We start from the raw sequence: 19300 nt of genomic DNA on the forward strand, positions 1-19300 counted from the left end.
ATTTTTTTTTTTTTTTTGACTTTTTGACTTTTTGACTTTTTGACTTTTCTAGGGCCCCTCCCGCGGCATATGGAGGTTCCCAGGCTAGGGGTCTAGTCGGAGCTGTAGCCACCAGCCTACGCCAGAGCCACAGCAACGCGGGATCCGAGCTGCGTCTGCAACCTACACCACAGCTCACGGCAACGCCAGATCGTTAACCCACTGAGCAAGGGCAGGGACCGAACCCGCAACCTCATGGTTCCTAGTCGAATTTGTTAACCACTGCACCACGACGGGAACTCCTGTTTAAGCTTTTTATGTTTATGTTCACTTGAAAATTTTCATGTGCTTATTTGCTTGGAGCAAAAAGGAATAGCGTCTCTTGAATGCACTTCATTTTTACATTGCTTTTTATTTTCCTTTGAAGTCTCTTTACTTATCTTTCATGAAAATCATTACTGTCATTTTAGTCAGCTATGTGCCTTTTTAGCTTGTGGTAAACAAGTGGAAATGTATGCCTAGTAGCTAAAGTTACAGAGATGAGTGTCCTTTCTGTTTTTCCGTAGGTGGTAGTTGAAAGGCATTATAAAGGTGAATGTCCTTTTTGTTTGTTTTTCTGCAGGTGGTGGTTGTACAGGCAATTAGCGCTCTCTGTCAGAAATACCCTCGAAAGCACAGTGTCATGATGACGTTCCTCTCCAACATGCTCCGAGATGATGTAGGTGGACTGCTTTTTCATCACGGGAAGTTGCTCCTTAAATTTGTATGCCCTGCTATCTGAAGCAGCTTTCTTTATCATCTCAGCATGCCTCTCAAATAGTCTGCTCAATTCTGTCTTAAGTCCTCCTCCTGCTTTGGCTTTCCCATTTGGAGGAAAAAACACTATTATTTCTTTCTTAAGGGAAGGGAAATGAAATTTGAGTGGTACAGCGTGAGCCTCGGAGTATAAGCACGTCTCCAAAAAGTGTCCTCAGAATGAATGGCAGGTTTCTCTTTTGCCAGGGGGGCTTTGAATATAAGCGGGCCATCGTGGACTGCATCATCAACATTGTGGAAGAAAACCCTGAGAGTAAAGAAGCGGGTCTAGCCCACCTTTGTGAATTCATCGAGGACTGTGAACACACTGTTCTGGCTACTAAGATTCTACACTTGTTGGGCAAAGAGGGCCCCAGAACACCTGTTCCCTCCAAGTATATCCGCTTTATTTTTAATAGGGTCGTACTGGAGAATGAGGCTGTCCGAGCTGGTGAGTCACTGGAACATTCATGACGATATAACTGTCGATCTTGTGAAATGCTTAACTTGGGGTTATAGTGAAATTGGACCTATTTGGTGGTGGGATCTTGGAGCACACTTAGGCCACATGTGGATGCCTCTTTCTTTGTATATGAATTCCCATCATGCTTTCTACCTTATAGCAGAGAAAAACATCCCTTGACTTTCAGTGTGACAAGAAGACTATTTGATGGTGTCATCCATTTTTTCAGAGTTGTGGTTATGACTGTGAAATTTGTCTGTCTCTAGTTTTTAGGTGACTTTTTAAAACAGGTCTTAGGAATTTTTTTTTTTCTTCTTACTCCTTCCTCTCTAATTGTTCTTCCCCTTAGCACATGAACAGGTGCAGGTCTCTCCTGTTAGAAATGTCAGCCCTCCTTTGATCCCTTGTCTCTCACTACTGACTATACTTCCCCTGTCAGGTAAACTTGAAGTGGCTATTACTAGCTGCCTCTGTCAACTTACTTTCCATTTTCTCTTCAACTCACTGTGATCTTGCTCGCTCCCTTAAAAATCTTCTGAATCTATTTTTTAAAAAAATTACCTATAAGCTAGTTGAAAGGTCAAGGTAGACACATTAACATTCTTATCCTTGTTCACCTCTCGGTCAGTTTGATGTAGTTGACTAAACACTTTGTGAACCTTTCTTCCCTTGGTTTCCACAGTAGCCTGCATCTTTCCATCACCCCTCAGTCCTACCTACAGAACTTCTCTTCCATTCCTCAGAATATTAATTTTCCTTAGAGGTCTGTCTTCACAACATACGCATTCTTCCTGGGGATCATTTTCAGAGCTCTGCTGATAGGCTTGTGACATTGCAGTTATATCTCTTTCCTGAACCGTATGTCTCTGACTCTTAAGGCACTTCAAATTCAGCTTAAAATTCAAACTATCCCCAACAGAAATCCTCACCTATATCATCCACTCAGTAGCAAAGCTGGAAGCTTATTGTTTTATAACCTTGGTCTGTCAGTTGGCGAAGTTCTGTCAGTTCTGTCTCCAATATATGTTTTTCATTCTCTTTTTTTCCTTGGTTTTCCTGAGTGCTGCATTAAGCTCACATCCATTTCAGATGCCCAACTAATCAGACTGCTTGTAGTCTCACCCATATCCAGTATATTTTCTACACTCTGCTGCCAAAATGGTCGTTGCATACAAAATCTGCTTACAGACGTAGTGTAGCAACTCTGCCACAGATACACAGATCCATCCTGTATTTAACGCCTGCTAATAATGACTTTTGAGGTTAAACCATAATCTGGTGGTGGTGGTGGTGGTGGTGGTGGTGGTTTACCTCTAGACTCTTACTTGTCTGCTTCTGCTTTCCAGCCAGTGTCCAGTGCTTCCGTCTTCCTCAGCTGTGTCCAGTTCCAGGACTAGACCACATTTTCTTCTCTGGGCTGAGGGCCTTGATACTTTTTATTCTCTCTGCCTCACATACTCTTTTCCTGCCTTTTCCCTCTGGCTAACTCTACTTGTTCTTCAAACTTTAGCTCAAGTAATAAGTGTCAGCATCTTGTCTGTCTTCTTCACCAATTCTGACTCAGGTTCCTTTCTCTACTCACATAGTGTCCTGGATATGGTTTGGCCATGGACTTACTGTGCTGTGTTGTAACTGCCTCTTTACTCAGGTGTCTTTCCCATTGCCTTGCCCACATCTTCTTGAGGTCAGGGACCATGTCTTTCATCTTTCTACTCCTAGCACCTAGCACAATTCCTGACAGAAGGTAAGTGAGCAGTAAGTCTTTGTTGATACAATGAATTTTAGTAATAGAGGGTTTTTTTGGTTTGCTTTAATGCATGGGGCTGGTTGTTTGAGATCAGAGCCTAATTAATCAGTGTGGTATAAAAAGAGACTGGAGGATAGCTCATATAAGAAATACATACAATCCTTTTTCCTATTGGATGGAGGGTTTTCCTATTCAGAGCTCTCTCGGGCCCGTTGATTTCTATTTGTGCTTAAATGGATCAAGGAAATAAGATCAAGAAACACAATAAAACAGTAAGTTTATTCCCACTGAACATGGGGTAACTCCTCTATATTTTGGTTTGAATGATTACTGCTTAACTCTGAGAAGTCTGTATTTATATTGTTTCATTTTATGCTTCATTATAGCTGCTGTGAGTGCTTTGGCTAAATTTGGGGCTCAAAATGAGAATCTTCTCCCAAGCATCCTAGTACTCTTACAAAGGTAATGAAACGAATGTCTTAAAAAAAAAAAAATAAGAAGAAAGCCATGTGGCTGAATAGAGAATTCTTCATTGTACCATATCAAAACGCATTGCAAGGCCTGGAGTTCCCGTCCTGGTGCAGCGTAAATGAATCTGACTAGGAATCCTGAGGTTTTGGGTTCAATCCCTGGCCTTGCTCAGTGGGTTAAGGATCCGGTGTTGCTATGAGCTGTGGTGTAGGTTGCAGAGGTGGCTTGGCTCTGGAATTGCTGTGGCTGTGGTGTCGGCCAGCAGCTACAGCTCCAATTTGACCCCTAGCCTGGGATCCTCCATGTGCCGCTGGTGCTGCCCTAAAAAAAAATGTATTGCAAGGCCTAAGAGTAGAGCTGATGGAGTAAGTTAGGGGCAGATGGCATTTTTCTTACTCTTGTGATTTTGCATGTGCTAAATACATGTAAAATTTGACTCCTGATTTCTCTTGGATGATTTTGAGAAAATGACAAGTGCACGTGCCTCAATTAGTATAGTAGGGGCCAACTTCAAAGTGATTCACTATGTAGAGTTGAAAATACATAGATTTTCATGGTCTCCATGACTCCCAATTTGATGAGGAAGAGACTTGCTTTAGCAGACACTCTGTGATTACATCTTGTAATTGAAGCAGAAAAATTACAAGCCAAAGACAGACTGGTTTAAACCAAACAAATTGCCATTTGAGTAGCATCAGTGCCTAGATTTGGAAGTATAATAGCACCATTTTTTAAATTATCTAGAAGTCTGAATCTTTACCGGGGTTGTGTGGTTGCAGATCCAAGAATAGACTCCAAACTGTTATCTTATGTTGGTGTTCTTCCTAATTATTTTAATGCCTGCTTGTGTAGTGCTTTTGATTCATAATGACCACCTTTCTTCACCAGTTCGGAACAGTCCCTAAGATTTGTGGAGATTTTAGGATCCACTGTTGGGTGTCGTTGAGCTCTTTTATAAAGGTGGTATTAGATAGCCTGGATTGTGTCCTTTAGGTATAGTGGTAAAACTATTGGAAATCTCTAGGGTGTGGTGACATGCCTATTCTGTATCCCCTGGACAGGTGTATGATGGATACTGACGATGAGGTACGGGATAGAGCCACCTTCTATCTGAATGTGCTGCAGCAGAGGCAGATGGCACTGAATGCCACATATATCTTCAATGGTCAGTGAGAGCCAAGATTGGAGACAGATACACTTTCGTTCCACAAATGGTGTCCTAGAAGCACATCTCATTATGATTCGTGTATGAGCTGGCCTCACTAGGCAAAATGCTTGGGTTTTGTCTTTGAATTCAGTTCCATTTCTAGGGAAACCTAATGTATGTAAAAGCCAAGGATTATTGCTTGTTCTGGTTCTCCTTGAGCTCCCTCTTAGATGGCTTTACCTTTTTTCCCTTTTCTTATGCTATCATTGCTTCCACATGGCTCCATTGTTTTCTTTTCTAGAAGATACTTTTGTTAAAAATGTATATGCTCTGCTCCTATGCTTCGTTGGATGAAATTATAAGAGCCTTTATTTTTATTTAGGTTGTAAAATCTGTGGTTATATTTTTCTTTAGAAAGCTTAGATAAATATTACAAATCTGGGCCTCTCTGGATGCTAGGATTGGCAAGGAGTTATAATGCTGAGATATCTCTTTTTCATAGGCCTCACAGTCTCTGTACCAGGGATGGAGAAAGCCTTACACCAATACACCCTGGAACCTTCAGAAAAACCCTTTGATATGAAATCGATTCCTCTTGCTATGGCTCCTGTTTTTGAACAGAAGTCAGGTAACAGCAGCACTTTGTCTGTTTTTCTGTATACAAATAGCTTTATGTCAATAAAATAAAATTAGCATATTCTGCTATTTCTTTTAATTGTCACTCCTTACCTCTAAATCTTAGAGAACTAAGATGGATGATACTTTTGATACTTTTTAAATTAGGGCTTTAAAGTGTTTTCCTTTGTTTTCTCATGAGAGCAGAAATATGATATGTGACTCAGATTGAAAGGTTTTTTTTTTTTTAATGCTAAGTGTTCAGCATTTAAAGTTAGTTGTCACCGTGTGTCTCAAAGCAGTAATTGTGCTGTCACTTCCTGTTTTTACTTTCTAACATTGGTTAACTTCTCAATTTTTCTGTTGGAGGTTTAAAAAAAATAAAGGAGCAAAGTGTTTAGTGGTTAGAACTAAAAATGAAAGATTTCATGCTTAACTTCCAACACTTTCAGTTTCTTTGTTGATACTATACATCTGAATCATGAGATTTGTTTTATAAAGTGTTCTGCCCTTTTTTTTCCTTTTTATTCTTTTTTTTTTTTTTATGCTGTGCCTGCAGCACATGGAAGTTCCCAGGCCAAGGATAGAATCTGCGCCACAGCAGCAACCTGAGCTGCTGCAGTGATAACTCCAGATCCTTAGCCCGCTGTGAAGGAACTCCTGCTCCTCCTTTTAAGAGTAATTTAAAAAATATATCCTGGCTCATTAAAGTAAATACTGTATCTTTAGGATTTATTATTATTACTGAATCTTTGGGACTCTGTTATTTCACAAAATATGTTCACTAAATACATTTAGACGGTCCCTCCAAAAAAGGTGGCAGAGAACCTACTGGTATGATTTAGCAATAGCTCCCTATATATCTGCTAGAACTTTCTGCCCTCTGTCTGTCTGCATTTTTAGCTTGATAGTGGGAGGGAAGCTCACTTGATTGCTTGTACTTGTCTTTGTAGAAATCACACTGGTGGCTACTAAGCCAGAGAAGTTGGCTCCTTCCAGGCAAGACATTTTCCAAGGTATGATGATTTGTTGTGTAGAAGCAGTAGTCTTGTACTCTAGGCATTGTAAATATAATGAAGTCTACTACTTTCATTAAATTTGATTAATTCTCAGTATGAGAAATCTTTGTACAGCTGCATATTTATTGTCATGGTTCCTGGGGCTCCCTGCAGTCTATGGGACTGTCCAGTTTTCAGCTTACTAACTAGGAATGTTGTTCTTACTCTGTAACTTGGTTAACAGGGAACTCAAATTCTATGAAAGTAGGAATTTAGTTTGATTTCTCTGTGGGGTTTTTTGTTTGTTTGTTTGTTTTGCTTTTGGTAATTCAGGATATAAACTCTCTTAAAAGATTATTTCACTAAAGCTTGGGGACATATTAGTTGAGTGTGCAACTGTTAGTAAGGCTATGAAAACTTAAAACATTTCAGACACCCAAAGTAATATCTTTCCTTCTTCCTTCCTTCTTTTCTTTCCTTTTTTTTTTTTGATAGAACAACTAGCTGCCATTCCTGAGTTTATGAATCTAGGACCCTTGTTCAAGTCTTCTGAGCCTGTTCAACTTACAGAAGCAGAGACAGAATATTTTGTTCGTTGTGTCAAGCACATGTTTACCAATCATGTCGTGTTCCAGGTGAGATAAGTGCCACAACTGGTTCCCATAAGGGACTTAGAGTTAATTCCCCTTTAGTTTATGATTCTAAGTTCCTTTATAGAGAAGTAACTTAGCAGCATTTCTGGTTTTCTTTCCTAACACCATAGCTGTAGAGGTGTCTTCCTGTGATGGGTAGCTTTTGATGATGTAAATTTTAAAGGACATAAAACTGAAATGTTTGAAGAAGTTGGACAGCATATAAAGTATAATTTGTGAAAAATTAATCATCATTTAATATCAGGGTAAATGTGTTGTTCCAAGAACTTGGATTTCAGTTTGATTCTCTGACAGCTATCAGTCCGTCAGACTTCTGCCGTCTTGTTTGGTAGAACGCAATCTCAGGAAAGAGAAAAAAGCTGATGAATAACATAGAAAAGACCTCAAGAGTAAGCTTACCCTGTTGCTTTAAGAAAAATCTTAGGGGGAGCCCTGTCATGGTGTTTAGCGAGGGAAACTGAGTCGTGGGTTGGGATGGAAAGGAGCAACTTGCTTGAAAACAGTTCTTTTCCTCTATAGCTTTTTTGCTGGTTGACTTTTCAGTTTGACTGTACCAATACTCTCAATGACCAGCTACTGGAGAAAGTGACAGTGCAGGTGGAACCATCGGATTCCTATGAAGTGCTGTGTTGTATCCCAGCCGCCAGCCTACCTTACAATCAGCCGGGCATATGTTACACACTTGTTCGCTTGCCTGATGATGACTCCATAGCAGGTACTCACACACAGAATGGAGGCGAAGGGATTAAGAGCGCATTACCACTTGAGCTCTTAAGAGTTTGGACAGGTGTCTGGGGTTCAGGAATTTTTTTCTTTTCCAGAACTAAATGTAATGATAATGATGGTATATTTATATTTATAAAATTAGTTACTGCTACTGAAATAATTTTATAACCAAGTTTCCACATACAATATGCTGGACGTTTACTCTTAAAAGAGAAACTGAAAGTATACAGTGGTGGCCCAGAATGGACCTCCGACTCACCGTTGGAATAGTGTCACCATTAGTGAGGGTTCCTGTACCTGACGTCGTCTGTGAAGGATCTCCTTGATGTTTCTTTCCAGGGCATCCTAAGGACTTTTTATTTACCAGATCCAAGGCGTTGTGAAATATATTGTTTTTAAGGGTCCTATAGCATAAGGCAGGCGTCTGAGAGTATGTCTTCACCTAGTGTGTGTGGCTTAGCCCACATTTGTGTATCTACATTTGAGAAAGGCTTTGTTGTCTTCTTGACCCGTGCACAGTCTTGGGGGTGAGAATGGGAGTCGGGGGAGGCCTGGGAAGGAGAGCCAACTGCTAGTGCCAATAGTATTTACAGATTTGGGGATTCGAGATCTTCTGACCCATCTCTTGTGAATGTCAGGTATTTTTTATACTTGATTCCTTTTCCCCATTTCCCCACATGTGTCTTGTCTTGTCTTATTCACTGCTGAGTAGTCACAACTGTTCCCCAGTTTTCACAGAAATAAGCACACACACTGCAGTTACATTTTGAACAATTTTATTACTAGTACAGGAAAAAAATTTTTACGACCAGTACAGGAAAAAATTTTTACTACTAATACAGGAAAAAACAGATAGAAATCAACAAATATTAGGAAAATTACAGAGTTACAAGAAATGGTAAAAGTACTAGTAAATAGTTATCCCTGGTAATCATTCAGTTACACTTGGGGCTTAACCTGTCTTCTCTTAGCCCCGCTCCCTTTTTAGGTGTTGGTTCTGGGAGCCCCTGCCCAGTCTTACCTGTGATGGATGACAGACCAGGCTGCTCACTCTAGCACGAGGTAGATTCAAGTTGGCACCATTGCTGGGTCTGGATCCCAGGTTGTTCCCTCTGGCCCTAGGTGGACCTGCACTTGCAGCCACCCCGGATCCATGACCCCCTGGGTAGGAAGGCACTTTCCTATCTGGCCTCCAGGGTTTCTCCTCCGAGCATCAGGCCATCCAACTTTAACCTTTAATTCCTTCCTTTATCCCGTTAGGAGCTCTCTTTTGTTCCATTCTCTTTTAGCTTCACTTTCTTTCCTGGTGTTTCCCTCTAGTTAGATTTGTCTAAGTATGTTCACCAGCCAGTGATTGAGCTGGCTGTTCTCGTATTTAGTTTTATTTACCTTTGTTCTAAACCAGAGTCTGGGCCCAGTCTTAATGTAGCCTCTGCCATCATCCTGGGATAAGCCACACTTTTTCAGTTTTTCCAGTAGCTACCGTTCTTTATTTCAAAATTCTTCCCCCTACTATATTTCTCACTAAGTTTCTGTTTTTTAAGGGGTGCCATTACTTCACCATATACTTTTAGAGGGAAGCAAAATGCTGAACTCACTGAAGAATCAAGCTCTTCCCAATTGAGAACACTAGCTCCTCCCATTTCCCCAGGTTCACTTGGATAACTGATAACTCAGATGCCTCACACCCCAGGGAGTGGTTCTAACAGAATACAGTAAATACAAGTTTACAATATCAAAATACATAAAACAACAATATTGAAATTACAGAAGTTACATAGAGTACAGGAGAAAACAACAACAAAACATTTCTACCAAGACAGAAAACGTAGGGGAGGTTTTCTTACTCCTCCGTACTAAGAAGGTAATTTCTTTTTAAAACACAGGTCTTACACATCAGCCCAGAGGTTTCAGCCTTTGGTCTGCTGGCTATGGACTCTTTTGCTTGGTGGTGGTATTTTGCATAAAAATTTGTCATTTGGAGAATTTCCTTTATTTTCTGTTAAATTCAAAGGGTTTGCTGATTGGTTAAAACTTAGTTATAAACTCGTGTCACTACATCTTGGGAAAAAATGGAATTCTGTCTCAACACTGGGACTTTTAAAACTGTGTTAGTTGTCAGTTTATATTTGAGCCATCATATATATACCTGCTTTTTAAAAACTCCTTTCTATTCTTTAGTCTTTGTTAGAAATTCTAAAATTTTTAATCCATGGCCGATCCAATGTCTTTGCTGTACAATGAACAGAAGTGAAATACCAGGGCATAGGTGGTACTAAATCTTTTACCCATTGCTTCCTTTCTGCATTTTCCCATTGCAGGTATTCTGAATTTTACCAATCATCTGAAGATCTTTATATACATCACCTCTACTTGTCTCATCTCAGAAAATATATTTTCCATATAATTACAGGGAAAAAAAAGAAATTCTATAGATGGTGATTTCCTTCAACTTAGAATAGAGAGGCATATAGGTTTGGGAGATAAACTGGAATTTGAATTTTGACTCTACTATACACTGTGATCTTAGACGAATCATTTGATCTCTGTAAGCCTTTCAGGATTGTTGTAAGGATAAAATGAAATTAAGTAATTAGTGTGGTGCCAGACACATAGTAAATACTGGATAGACTCTATTATTGTTTTAAATCTGAAACTATCCACTTTCTCCCTTCTTTAAAATCAAGAATTTCACTCTTCAAAAGACATACCTACACATCTCCTCCAGATAGTCCATCAATTGTTCTTTTCTTTGCTGTATCTTTAAACTTTTCCACTCCCCCTTCCTTTATAATGTACAGAAATTCTATGCCATCTGAAAACAATTATTTTAGCTCAATATAAGATATTTCTATAATTCCCTCACTGAAATCTTGGGCACTTTGTGGAAAAGAGTAATCAACATCCTAGGTCTCAATTTAATTAGTCCTACTTATCTTTTGTCCTCCAACACTCTTTACTCAAAAAATTTCTAGAAAAGCCTTCAAGGAAGTATGCTTTCTTAGTGTCCTTTCTCATCCAGCAATTTTCTTTACTCTGAATATTTATTATACTAGTAACAACATATATATGCAACATTCTATACATTTTTCTCCACTTTGGACCTCTGTAATGACCCTGCCTATTTAATTTTTTGTTTGATTACTTACTCAGAACCGTTCTGATCCCTACATAGCTTTTATTATTGGACTCTCAGTCCTTATTACATATTTCTCATCTCAAACCATTTCAGTAAATTTAAATAACTCATTTAAATATCTTCAAGAAAAATATCCATACCAAGATCAAGTTTAACAGTACATGCATATGAGTTTCTTTTTCTGATTTTCATTGGGGATGTTGCCTCCTATTTAACAATTCATAACTCTTCCCTGTATATATAAATACTTTAGTTCTCAACTTTCTGCCTATACTTCCCCAAACCTTTATCTTAACTTGAGCTACCACAAGATTCTGACAGATTCCAAACTCGGCTCTGAATCTGTAGTCCCCTTTCTGTTATCTGCTGTCCAGTATTAACCATGTTAACTCCTGACATTCTGTATTGAATCCACAGCATCAGTTGAGTAAAATTTAGCTCCATTTATGACTCACTTCTAATCCCTCATTGGGATCCATATTAATAATCTTTGATGAAACTGCATTCTTCTAAGCTAAGCATGTAATCTGACTTTTTAAATCAAATACTAAAAAGGAGGATAAGTTGAACATTACTCTTCAGCCACCATTTCCCTTCCTCTGTCACTAGGACTCATGTCAGTCCAGCCTTAGAATCAACATTCCTCCATTCTGACCCATTATAAGACTGGCCAAGATTCCTCATTTGAGACCTCATTCACCTGTTCAGTCATCTCGTAACCAACTTCCTGTCCTCATACACACTGAAATTTCTAACATACACTCTGTACTCACTTCAAAACCTGTATTTTTCATCCTATTTCATGTTCCTTTTCACACCACCATCAATAGCTATCACCTTTATTGCTGCCTTTCTTAAATGGTAACATCTCTCCAGAATGCAGTGTTAGCATGGCATATCCACTCATTTCCTATTTTCCCCTCTTTTAGCCTTAGGAAGAAAAAGCTCTCCATGTTGTACCACCCAGGCCTGGTTCACAGTCCAGCCTTTGAAGGTAGATGCAGCATGTGAAAACATGGGAACTTCCTCCATGACCTGCTCTTACCATCCAGAAGGGTCGTAGGCTGTGGAATGCCTCTTGATCTTTGGACGTGAGGAGCACTGATGTTCTAAGGATGGCTGCTGATGCTTTCCAGATTTTATTAATTTATCTCTATATGACTATTCATTCTCCTGAATTTACCCACTTTGATATAACTCTCTGATAGATTTTTCAGGTAGCCACAAATTTCCCTGTGAGAATTTCTTTTAACATATCCCTCCCACTTGCCTTTGTGCCCTTCATTGTGATCGAGTTGAACAGCAGCACTAACACATCACAGCCACTGTAATGTCCTTAATAATTCCAAGAACGATTTATATTCATACTGTTGCCTTAATTCCAATTTCATTTGAACCACTTCTTTCCTTTCTTCCTCTGCTCATTTTCATTGGAAAAACAGCAGACCTATAAATACTATATCAGCATCTATAGGAGGCACAGCTTAGCAGTGCTAACAATTGTTTCGAGTCCAGTTGATTGCCCTGTGCCACCTTTACTTTGTCCTTGGCTGTGCTGGAGTGTCGCTCTGTAAACATTCGACATTGGCCATCTTGCCACACAGCAGTGCTTGCCCACAGAGAGGACGGGTAGTCTCTAGACTTTCCTACGTTCTCTGGTATGGCTATACCACAGAGGCCACCCCCCTAGCCCCTGAGCTCTGTCATATCCCCAGACGGGGAGCTCTTCAGGCCGCCGGTCCCTTTATCTTCCCCTTGACTCCCCTGACCCTTCTCAGCACTGGCCTACCGCCTGCATGGCCCGGGGAGAACCCGAGCTCTCGCTCATTTGCACACTGGGTGCCAATGACCCTTGCCTGGCCCAGCCTCGGCCTTCCCCTCTGCTCTTATCTTCAGGAGCCCTTCCTCTTCCCCTTCACCATCTCATCCCCGTTCCCCGGGGCTCCCGCAGATGCAGTGCTCTTTTCCTGGACACCTGCTCCCTTCCAGTCCTGCCCTCGCATGCTCCTACTGCCAGCTCCTTGGTCTGCAACCTGCTGAGGTGCATGCACAGGCTGTCCCCTTTCACCCCTAAGCACCCTGTCTTTTCAGGTCCCCCAGGCTTCCCTCTGACCTTCCATCCCTTGACCTTGTCACACTCTGCACTGACAGGCTTGTCTCCACAGGCGTCCACCTCTGCCCCTCCTCCTCACCCACGTTTCTCCCAGGCCTTCCCTGTGCTGCTTCTCCTCCTGCATGGACTTCCTCACACCCTTGGCCCATTCACAGGGGCAGGGCTCCTGGATCCTCCACATTGACTCCGTCCTTGGACCTCTGTGCTTCCGCACTCCGTGCAGTGTGTTCCCTGATCCTCTCACAAAGCCTCTCCTGCCCCAGCTGCCAGGTGCCATCACTTCACCTCCGACCCTCTTTTTCCCCATGGACCAGCTCTCCTCTCCCACCAGTCTCAGAGCGCTCACCTCATCTCCTGCCTCTGGGGCCTATTTCCTCATCTCTCCTGATTTCCTTCTCTACTGCACACATAGCAAAGGCACTGTCCCACCTGTGCCATGTGACATTCTTCCAGCCCCCGTCTGTGACCCCCCACCCCAGCTGGCCTCGGCCGTCTCCCCTGCTGGGCACTCCCTTCTTGACCCCCGCCTTCTGCTCACCCCAGTTCAGTCGTCTCTGCTTCAGAAGCGCTGCCCTGAAGCCACACGCCCAGGAGCCAGGCTGAGCCTTCCTCCCAGGCCCTGGGATGTCCCCGCCCCGGCCCGGGACCTTTCACGTTGCCATGCAGACCCCTGTCGCACACTCGTCTGACACAGCTCTCGGGGAGCCTGGGCTCTGACTCTCCTGCTTTGTCCTTTCACCACAGCACTGTCCCTTGTCCTCCCCTGCTGCCCCCGCGCCTCCAGCCCCACCCTGACACCATCGCACTCGGTCTGGACCCGCACAGCGCCCTGGGCCGCGCTCCCCCCCCGACCCTCCACCCCCCCCCCCCCCAGCAGCCATCTCTCCCCCACCCTCTCCTGCACGGCTGGCTCCTGTCTCCTCTGCCCCTTCCTTTGGTGTGGACGTGCCCTCCTGTGCTCTCTGCTCATGAACACACACCCAGCTTCCGTGCAGGCACCACTCCCACCTCCCTCAGCCTTACTTCTCAAGAGGCCTAAGCTCCAGGAGCACCACGCTTGCCATTCACTCCTAACTGATTGACAGTAGCCCCCCACCCCCCCTCCCCACCCCCCCACACACACATTGTTCAAAGTGCCTCGTCGGCTACATTCATTTACTCGCTGTCTGCCTGGTCCTGGGTCCTTTGCTTCCATGTCTGCCAGTCTTGGCTCCTCTGCTCTGGCCTCACCCCTCTGCCCAGCTCTCCACCCTGCCCTTCCACCCAGTGATTCTCACCCGAGGATGCAGGACCCCCAAGGCTGACCTATCAGCAGCACCTTTTGGGAATGTTTTTGTGTTTTCTTTTTGCATTTTTTGGTTTTGGTTTTGTTCCGAGCAGAGCACTGCTCGCCCTCAGATGCTCCGATAGGCCTCCCTTGGGGTCCATGCCCACAGCCCCCCCTCGGGTGAAATCCACCCCCCCCCTCGGGAAGAACCACTGCTGTGGAAGCGCAGCCTGCCTCCCTGGGCTGCACGCTCCCCTCCACCTCTGGCCTCCAGTGGTTGCCACTGACACTTGTTCCTCAAAGGTCCCAGCACTGCCCCCACGTGACCCTGGCCCGGCACTGTCCTCTTGGAACCACCACACTCCCTTCCGTGTTTACTCACGGACACCCGACATGCCCCAAACCCCAGTCTGCACTGGAGCGCCTTTCTTGTCAAGACAGCTTCCCCCCATCCCACCAACATCCCCCCTCCCCATCCCACCCCTCAGCCCCTTACCTTTATGACTCTTGGACATTATGACAAGACCTTTGGTGAGACCTGTCCTTGGTGCTTGCCAGCATCCGTTTCTCTAGGTTACCCTCACTACCGACCTGTGACACTGTCCCCTGCAGACCCTGCCCTTGCGCTCCTCACATCCCCCTCTGATGTGCACCATGCAGCCCTTTCCCCGCGTCCCTCCTGCAGCTACTGTCCTTTGTCCTCTCTGGGTGGGGTCACAGGTCTTCCCAATCCTGTCCTCAGCCTGTAGTCATCACCCAACACTGCACTTGTCATCAGTCTAGAAGTTCAGTTAATGGATGGTTTTCTGTGTCTGCAGTTTCTCAGTGTCTGCAGTGCCATCTCCCTCCCCCCTGGATCAATCCCAAATCTGACCCCTGGCACGTCCAACTCTGTCAAACCTGCCTTGAACCCCAACCCAAACCCATTCTCTACTCATTCCAAACCCTCCTCCCTGGGCCCCACCGGATTAAAGAGCCTGGCCACAAAGTTCTACCCTTGCCACAACGTTCAAGGCTGTAGGAGTAGCCACTGCTCCCCACCTGCTGCCAGCACCCCCTCCCCACTCCTCCTTCCCCAAGCCCCTGCCCCCACTGGCTGGCCCCCAAACTCTGACCTTCCTTCCGGTTGGCACCTCTGCCAGAAGGCCTCTCTGCACGTCCTCCTCCTCTTTCCCCCTGTTGGCGTCCAGCTTGTCTCCCTTCTGCTGTGCTCCACTCTCCATGCTTCCCTGGGGCCTCCCATCACCTTGTCTGTCCCTGAGAGGTGACCTTCCCACGGTGCTGCATGAGGCCCCATATGAACATTCCTTCCAGCTACCTTTCCTTGGGCACCCATTTCTTCCCCTTCCCTCCCTGGGCCATGGAAAGTGCCTTGTCTGGGGCTCATGATCTCAAAGCATGCAAATGCCCATCATTGAGTAGCTTCGAGTTATCCCTCCTCCGTAGCGGGTGCTCCCTCCTGTGACCTGCTCTCACAGCTCACAGTTTCCTTCCCCTGCTCCGCCATGTTCTCTCCCCAGGTAATGGCTGTCCCTGGTCCCATCCTTCTTCCACTGGCTTAGGCCACCGTTTTCCTTTAGGCTCCCTTTTCCTTAGCCCTTCCCTGTCTCACCTTCCCTCCTGTCCTCTCTTCCCTTCTGATCAAGCCACTGCCCACAAGACCCCACTTCCCCATCTTCTCCTTCCCTGACCTTCCCTGCTTCTGTCTCTCCTCCCATGGGTCCCAGGATGCGCCCTTGTCCACCGCTCTGCTCTTCCGCTCCCCAGTGACCCCTCTGTTGCCCTCTTGGCTATGTCTTAAGGCTCTCCTCCTGCTCTCTGTCCCGTTGTGCCTGCCTTTCTGTTGTTCCCCAGATCTGACCTCCTGAACACAAGCCCCCACCCCCAAGCCTCCACCCTGCCCCTTGCTCTCCCCCCGTGCCTCTGTGCTGCCCACATTCTCTTCTCCGACTAGACCCATGGTTTGCAGACCCCCACTTGTCCCTGGTTCCCTGTGCAGAGTCTCTCTGCTGCATTCTAGCCCTCCAGATGTTATAGCTCCCTTAAAGCAGCAAAAGCACTGTTGATGCCACATTAACTCCTGGCCACTCTTCTGTCAATTCCAAGCATATTTGCTACCCAAACACTAGACTCCATCTACTTGAATCTATCCTGAAGACCCCAAGGTTCTCTGCCGGTGCGTTCTGTGCAGAATCTAACTAATGTGCAGTGCTGCCATTTCCTTCATGTAACCATAGTCATTGTGACCTCTGCCCCCAGCTGCTCCCAAGATCCCTGGGTCTTCAGTTGCCTGGGCTGTGGCATCTCAGCTGACACCTCCGCTGCTCTACTCGTACCACTGGGCCTCAGTAACCACACACACCGCTCCTCTGTGCCCTGAGATCAGCAGATGTCCCCACATTCCTGAAGTTCTCTCCTCTCCTCTGTGCCTACTGTCCTTTACATGTGCCATCGGCTCCCTCTCCTCATGGCTGCCTGAGACTCCCCTCTCCCGCTGTGCAGGTGGGGTAGGGACTGAACAGGATGTGGCCCATCCTCCGCCTTTCCTTCCGCCTTTGAGAAACGCTCTGCTTCCAACAACATCCCGTCCTGCTGCCCTACCTCCTGACAGGCCTGGGAAGTGTTCACTCTTCCTCCACACCTGCCCGCTTCCTGGTCCAGCAAGTGCTGTACTGAATCCATGGTCTCCAGAAACACCCGTAGGGACACTGCATTTCAGGTCTGCTGTTTTGGAAAAGGTCTTGCTTCTGGGTCCTCCATGACCTTTCCTCTCAAGCTGTCCCGACGTGTAGGGTGGGCCTCAGGCTCTACCCCCTCGTCCTCCCTCGCCCGGCCTACGCTCCTCTCCCAGCTCCCAGCCCATCTCACCCTCCCGGCGCGCCTTCCTCCCTCCCTGGGCCCACAGTTGGGGGCCCAGCTCCTAGCTTCTCCCCATCCCCTCTCCCTTCTCGCTCTTGGCCACCCCTCTCAGCACAGGGTGGTCTCAGATCCTCTCAACAAGCCTCTCCTGCCCCAGCTGCCCGCGCCATCCCTTCAACCTCCTCCCTCTCCTGGCCCGACGGCCCCCTGCTCTGCCGCACGCTCCTGCCCGCCCGCCCGCCCACCGGCGACGGCTCCCCTGACCTCTTCCTCCTCGGCCCAGTGTCCAGCTGCCCCTGATGTGCTGCCCTCTGGCCCGCACGGCAGCACTTCCAGCCCCCGTCTGTGACCCCCCACCCCAGCTGGCCTCGGCCGTCTCCCCTGCTGGGCACTCCCTTCTTGACCCCCGCCTTCTGCTCACCCCAGTTCAGTCGTCTCTGCTTCAGAAGCGCTGCCCTGAAGCCACACGCCCAGGAGCCAGGCTGAGCCTTCCTCCCAGGCCCTGGGATGTCCCCGCCCCGGCCCGGGACCTTTCACGTTGCCATGCAGACCCCTGTCGCACACTCGTCTGACACAGCTCTCGGGGAGCCTGGGCTCTGACTCTCCTGCTTTGTCTTTTCACCACAGCACTGTCCCTTGTCCTCTCCTGCTGCCCCCGCGCCTCCAGCCCCACCCTGACACCATCGCACTCGGTCTGGACCCGCACAGCGCCCTGGGCGGCGCTCCCCCCCAACCCTCCACCCCCCCCTCCCCAGCAGCCATCTCTCCCCCACCCTCTCCTGCACGGCTGGCTCCCAGGTCTTTTCATGTCCACATCCCCACACACCTCTCTTATCCTCCACATTTAATGACTCTCAGGCTTGTGGCAATATCTTTGGTCCAGTTCTCTTTCTCGGTACTTGTCCCTTTCGGTAGTTTATCCCTCTTCCTCTCCACTGAGCTTATGGTCATAAAGTCCATCCCTGTTTCCTGCCACCCAGATGTTCCCCTTCTTCCTTTCTTGCAGCTACTCTCTTTTGTCCACACTGGGTGGGTTCAGTGTTCTTACCCTACCTCTTTTTAGTGTAGTTGTGACCCCCAACATTGGACTTATAGTCAGTCCACAAGCTCAGTTAAACTACAGGATTTTCTCAATGCCTGGAACTTAGCACATGTGCACCAACTTCTGCCCCCTCCTCCCATCCCCAGTGATCCCAACCTTGCCCTCGCTTCCAATCCAGTCAATCCCAACCCACACCCTGATCCTGGACCCCTTCCGAAACCCCATAACCCCCCCTCCCACCCTGGGCCCCACCGGAGCCATGTTAAAAACCTGGTCACAAAGTTCTACCCTTGCCACAACGTCCAAGGCTGTAGGAGCAGCCACTGCTCCCCACCCGCTGCCAGCACCCCCTCCCCACTCCTCCTTCCCCAAGCCCCTGCCCCCACTGGCTGGCCCCCACACGCTGACCTTCCTTCCCCTTGGCACCTCTGAGATCTGCCTGGATTCCTACCGGCCACTCCCTCTTCTTGTCGCTCCCCTGCCGGGTCCAGCCTGGCCTTCCACCTCTCCCACCCGCACCCTCCCTGGGGCCTCCCGTCACTGTCTGTCTCTGGCAGGTGACCCTCTCGTCGTGTCCCATCAGAGCCCCATGTGGACTTTCCTTCTGCGACCTTTCCTTCCTCAGGTCCCCTCTTTCTTCCCTTTGCCTCCCTAGCCCAGGGAAAGTGCCCTGCCTCTTCTCTGGGGCCCATGGTCTCATCTCAAGTCTCCCTAGTGCCCGTCACTGAGTGGCTTTGGGGTCGTCCCTTCTCCTCGTAGCGGTGCTCCCTCCTGTGACCTGCTCTCACAGCTCCCACTCTTCCTTCCCCTGCCCTGCCACGCTCTCCCCAAAACCATCTCTCCCCATATCATGGGCTGTCACTGGTCCCATCCTTCCACGGGCTCAGGCCACCTTCAGGCTCCCTTTTCCTTAGCCTTCCCCTCCCTTCCTTCCTGTCCTCTCTTCCCTTCTAATCAAGCCCCTGCCCACAGTTCTTCACACCAAGCTGGCCCTTCCTCCTCTGCTTCCTTCCTGGCCTCCAGTGCTTCCATCTTTCCTCCCACGTGCCCCAGGTACACCCCTGGCCATCTCCTTGGTCTTCCACTTCTTGTTGACGTGCCCAGATCCCCTCTTTCCTCTCGGCCACATTCCTTCCACATGCAGATCTTAAGACCCTCCAATCGCTCCCATCCCATTCGGCCTTGCTTCCTCTGTTGTTTGGGTCCAGCCTCCTAAACAAGAGTCCCTCATCCCCTCAAGCCTCCACTGTCCTACCCACTGCTCTCTCCTATGGCCCTTTACTGCC

General features: G+C 46.8%; 1 protein-coding gene across 1 annotated transcript in view; it reads left to right on the forward strand.

The window, feature by feature from the left end:
• COPG2 (coatomer protein complex subunit gamma 2) overlaps positions 1-19300 on the forward strand; it is a 122159-nt gene that overhangs the window by 72139 nt on the left and 30720 nt on the right. Inside the window, 8 exon segments of the mRNA NM_001246238.2 lie at positions 602-697; positions 982-1225; positions 3371-3446; positions 4517-4620; positions 5105-5230; positions 6171-6233; positions 6711-6850; positions 7412-7583. Of these exon segments, the coding sequence (NP_001233167.1) occupies positions 602-697; positions 982-1225; positions 3371-3446; positions 4517-4620; positions 5105-5230; positions 6171-6233; positions 6711-6850; positions 7412-7583 (1021 nt within the window).

The sequence above is a fragment of the Sus scrofa genome, chromosome 18 (assembly GCF_000003025.6).
Source record: "Sus scrofa isolate TJ Tabasco breed Duroc chromosome 18, Sscrofa11.1, whole genome shotgun sequence".
Classification (NCBI taxonomy): domain Eukaryota; kingdom Metazoa; phylum Chordata; class Mammalia; order Artiodactyla; family Suidae; genus Sus; species Sus scrofa.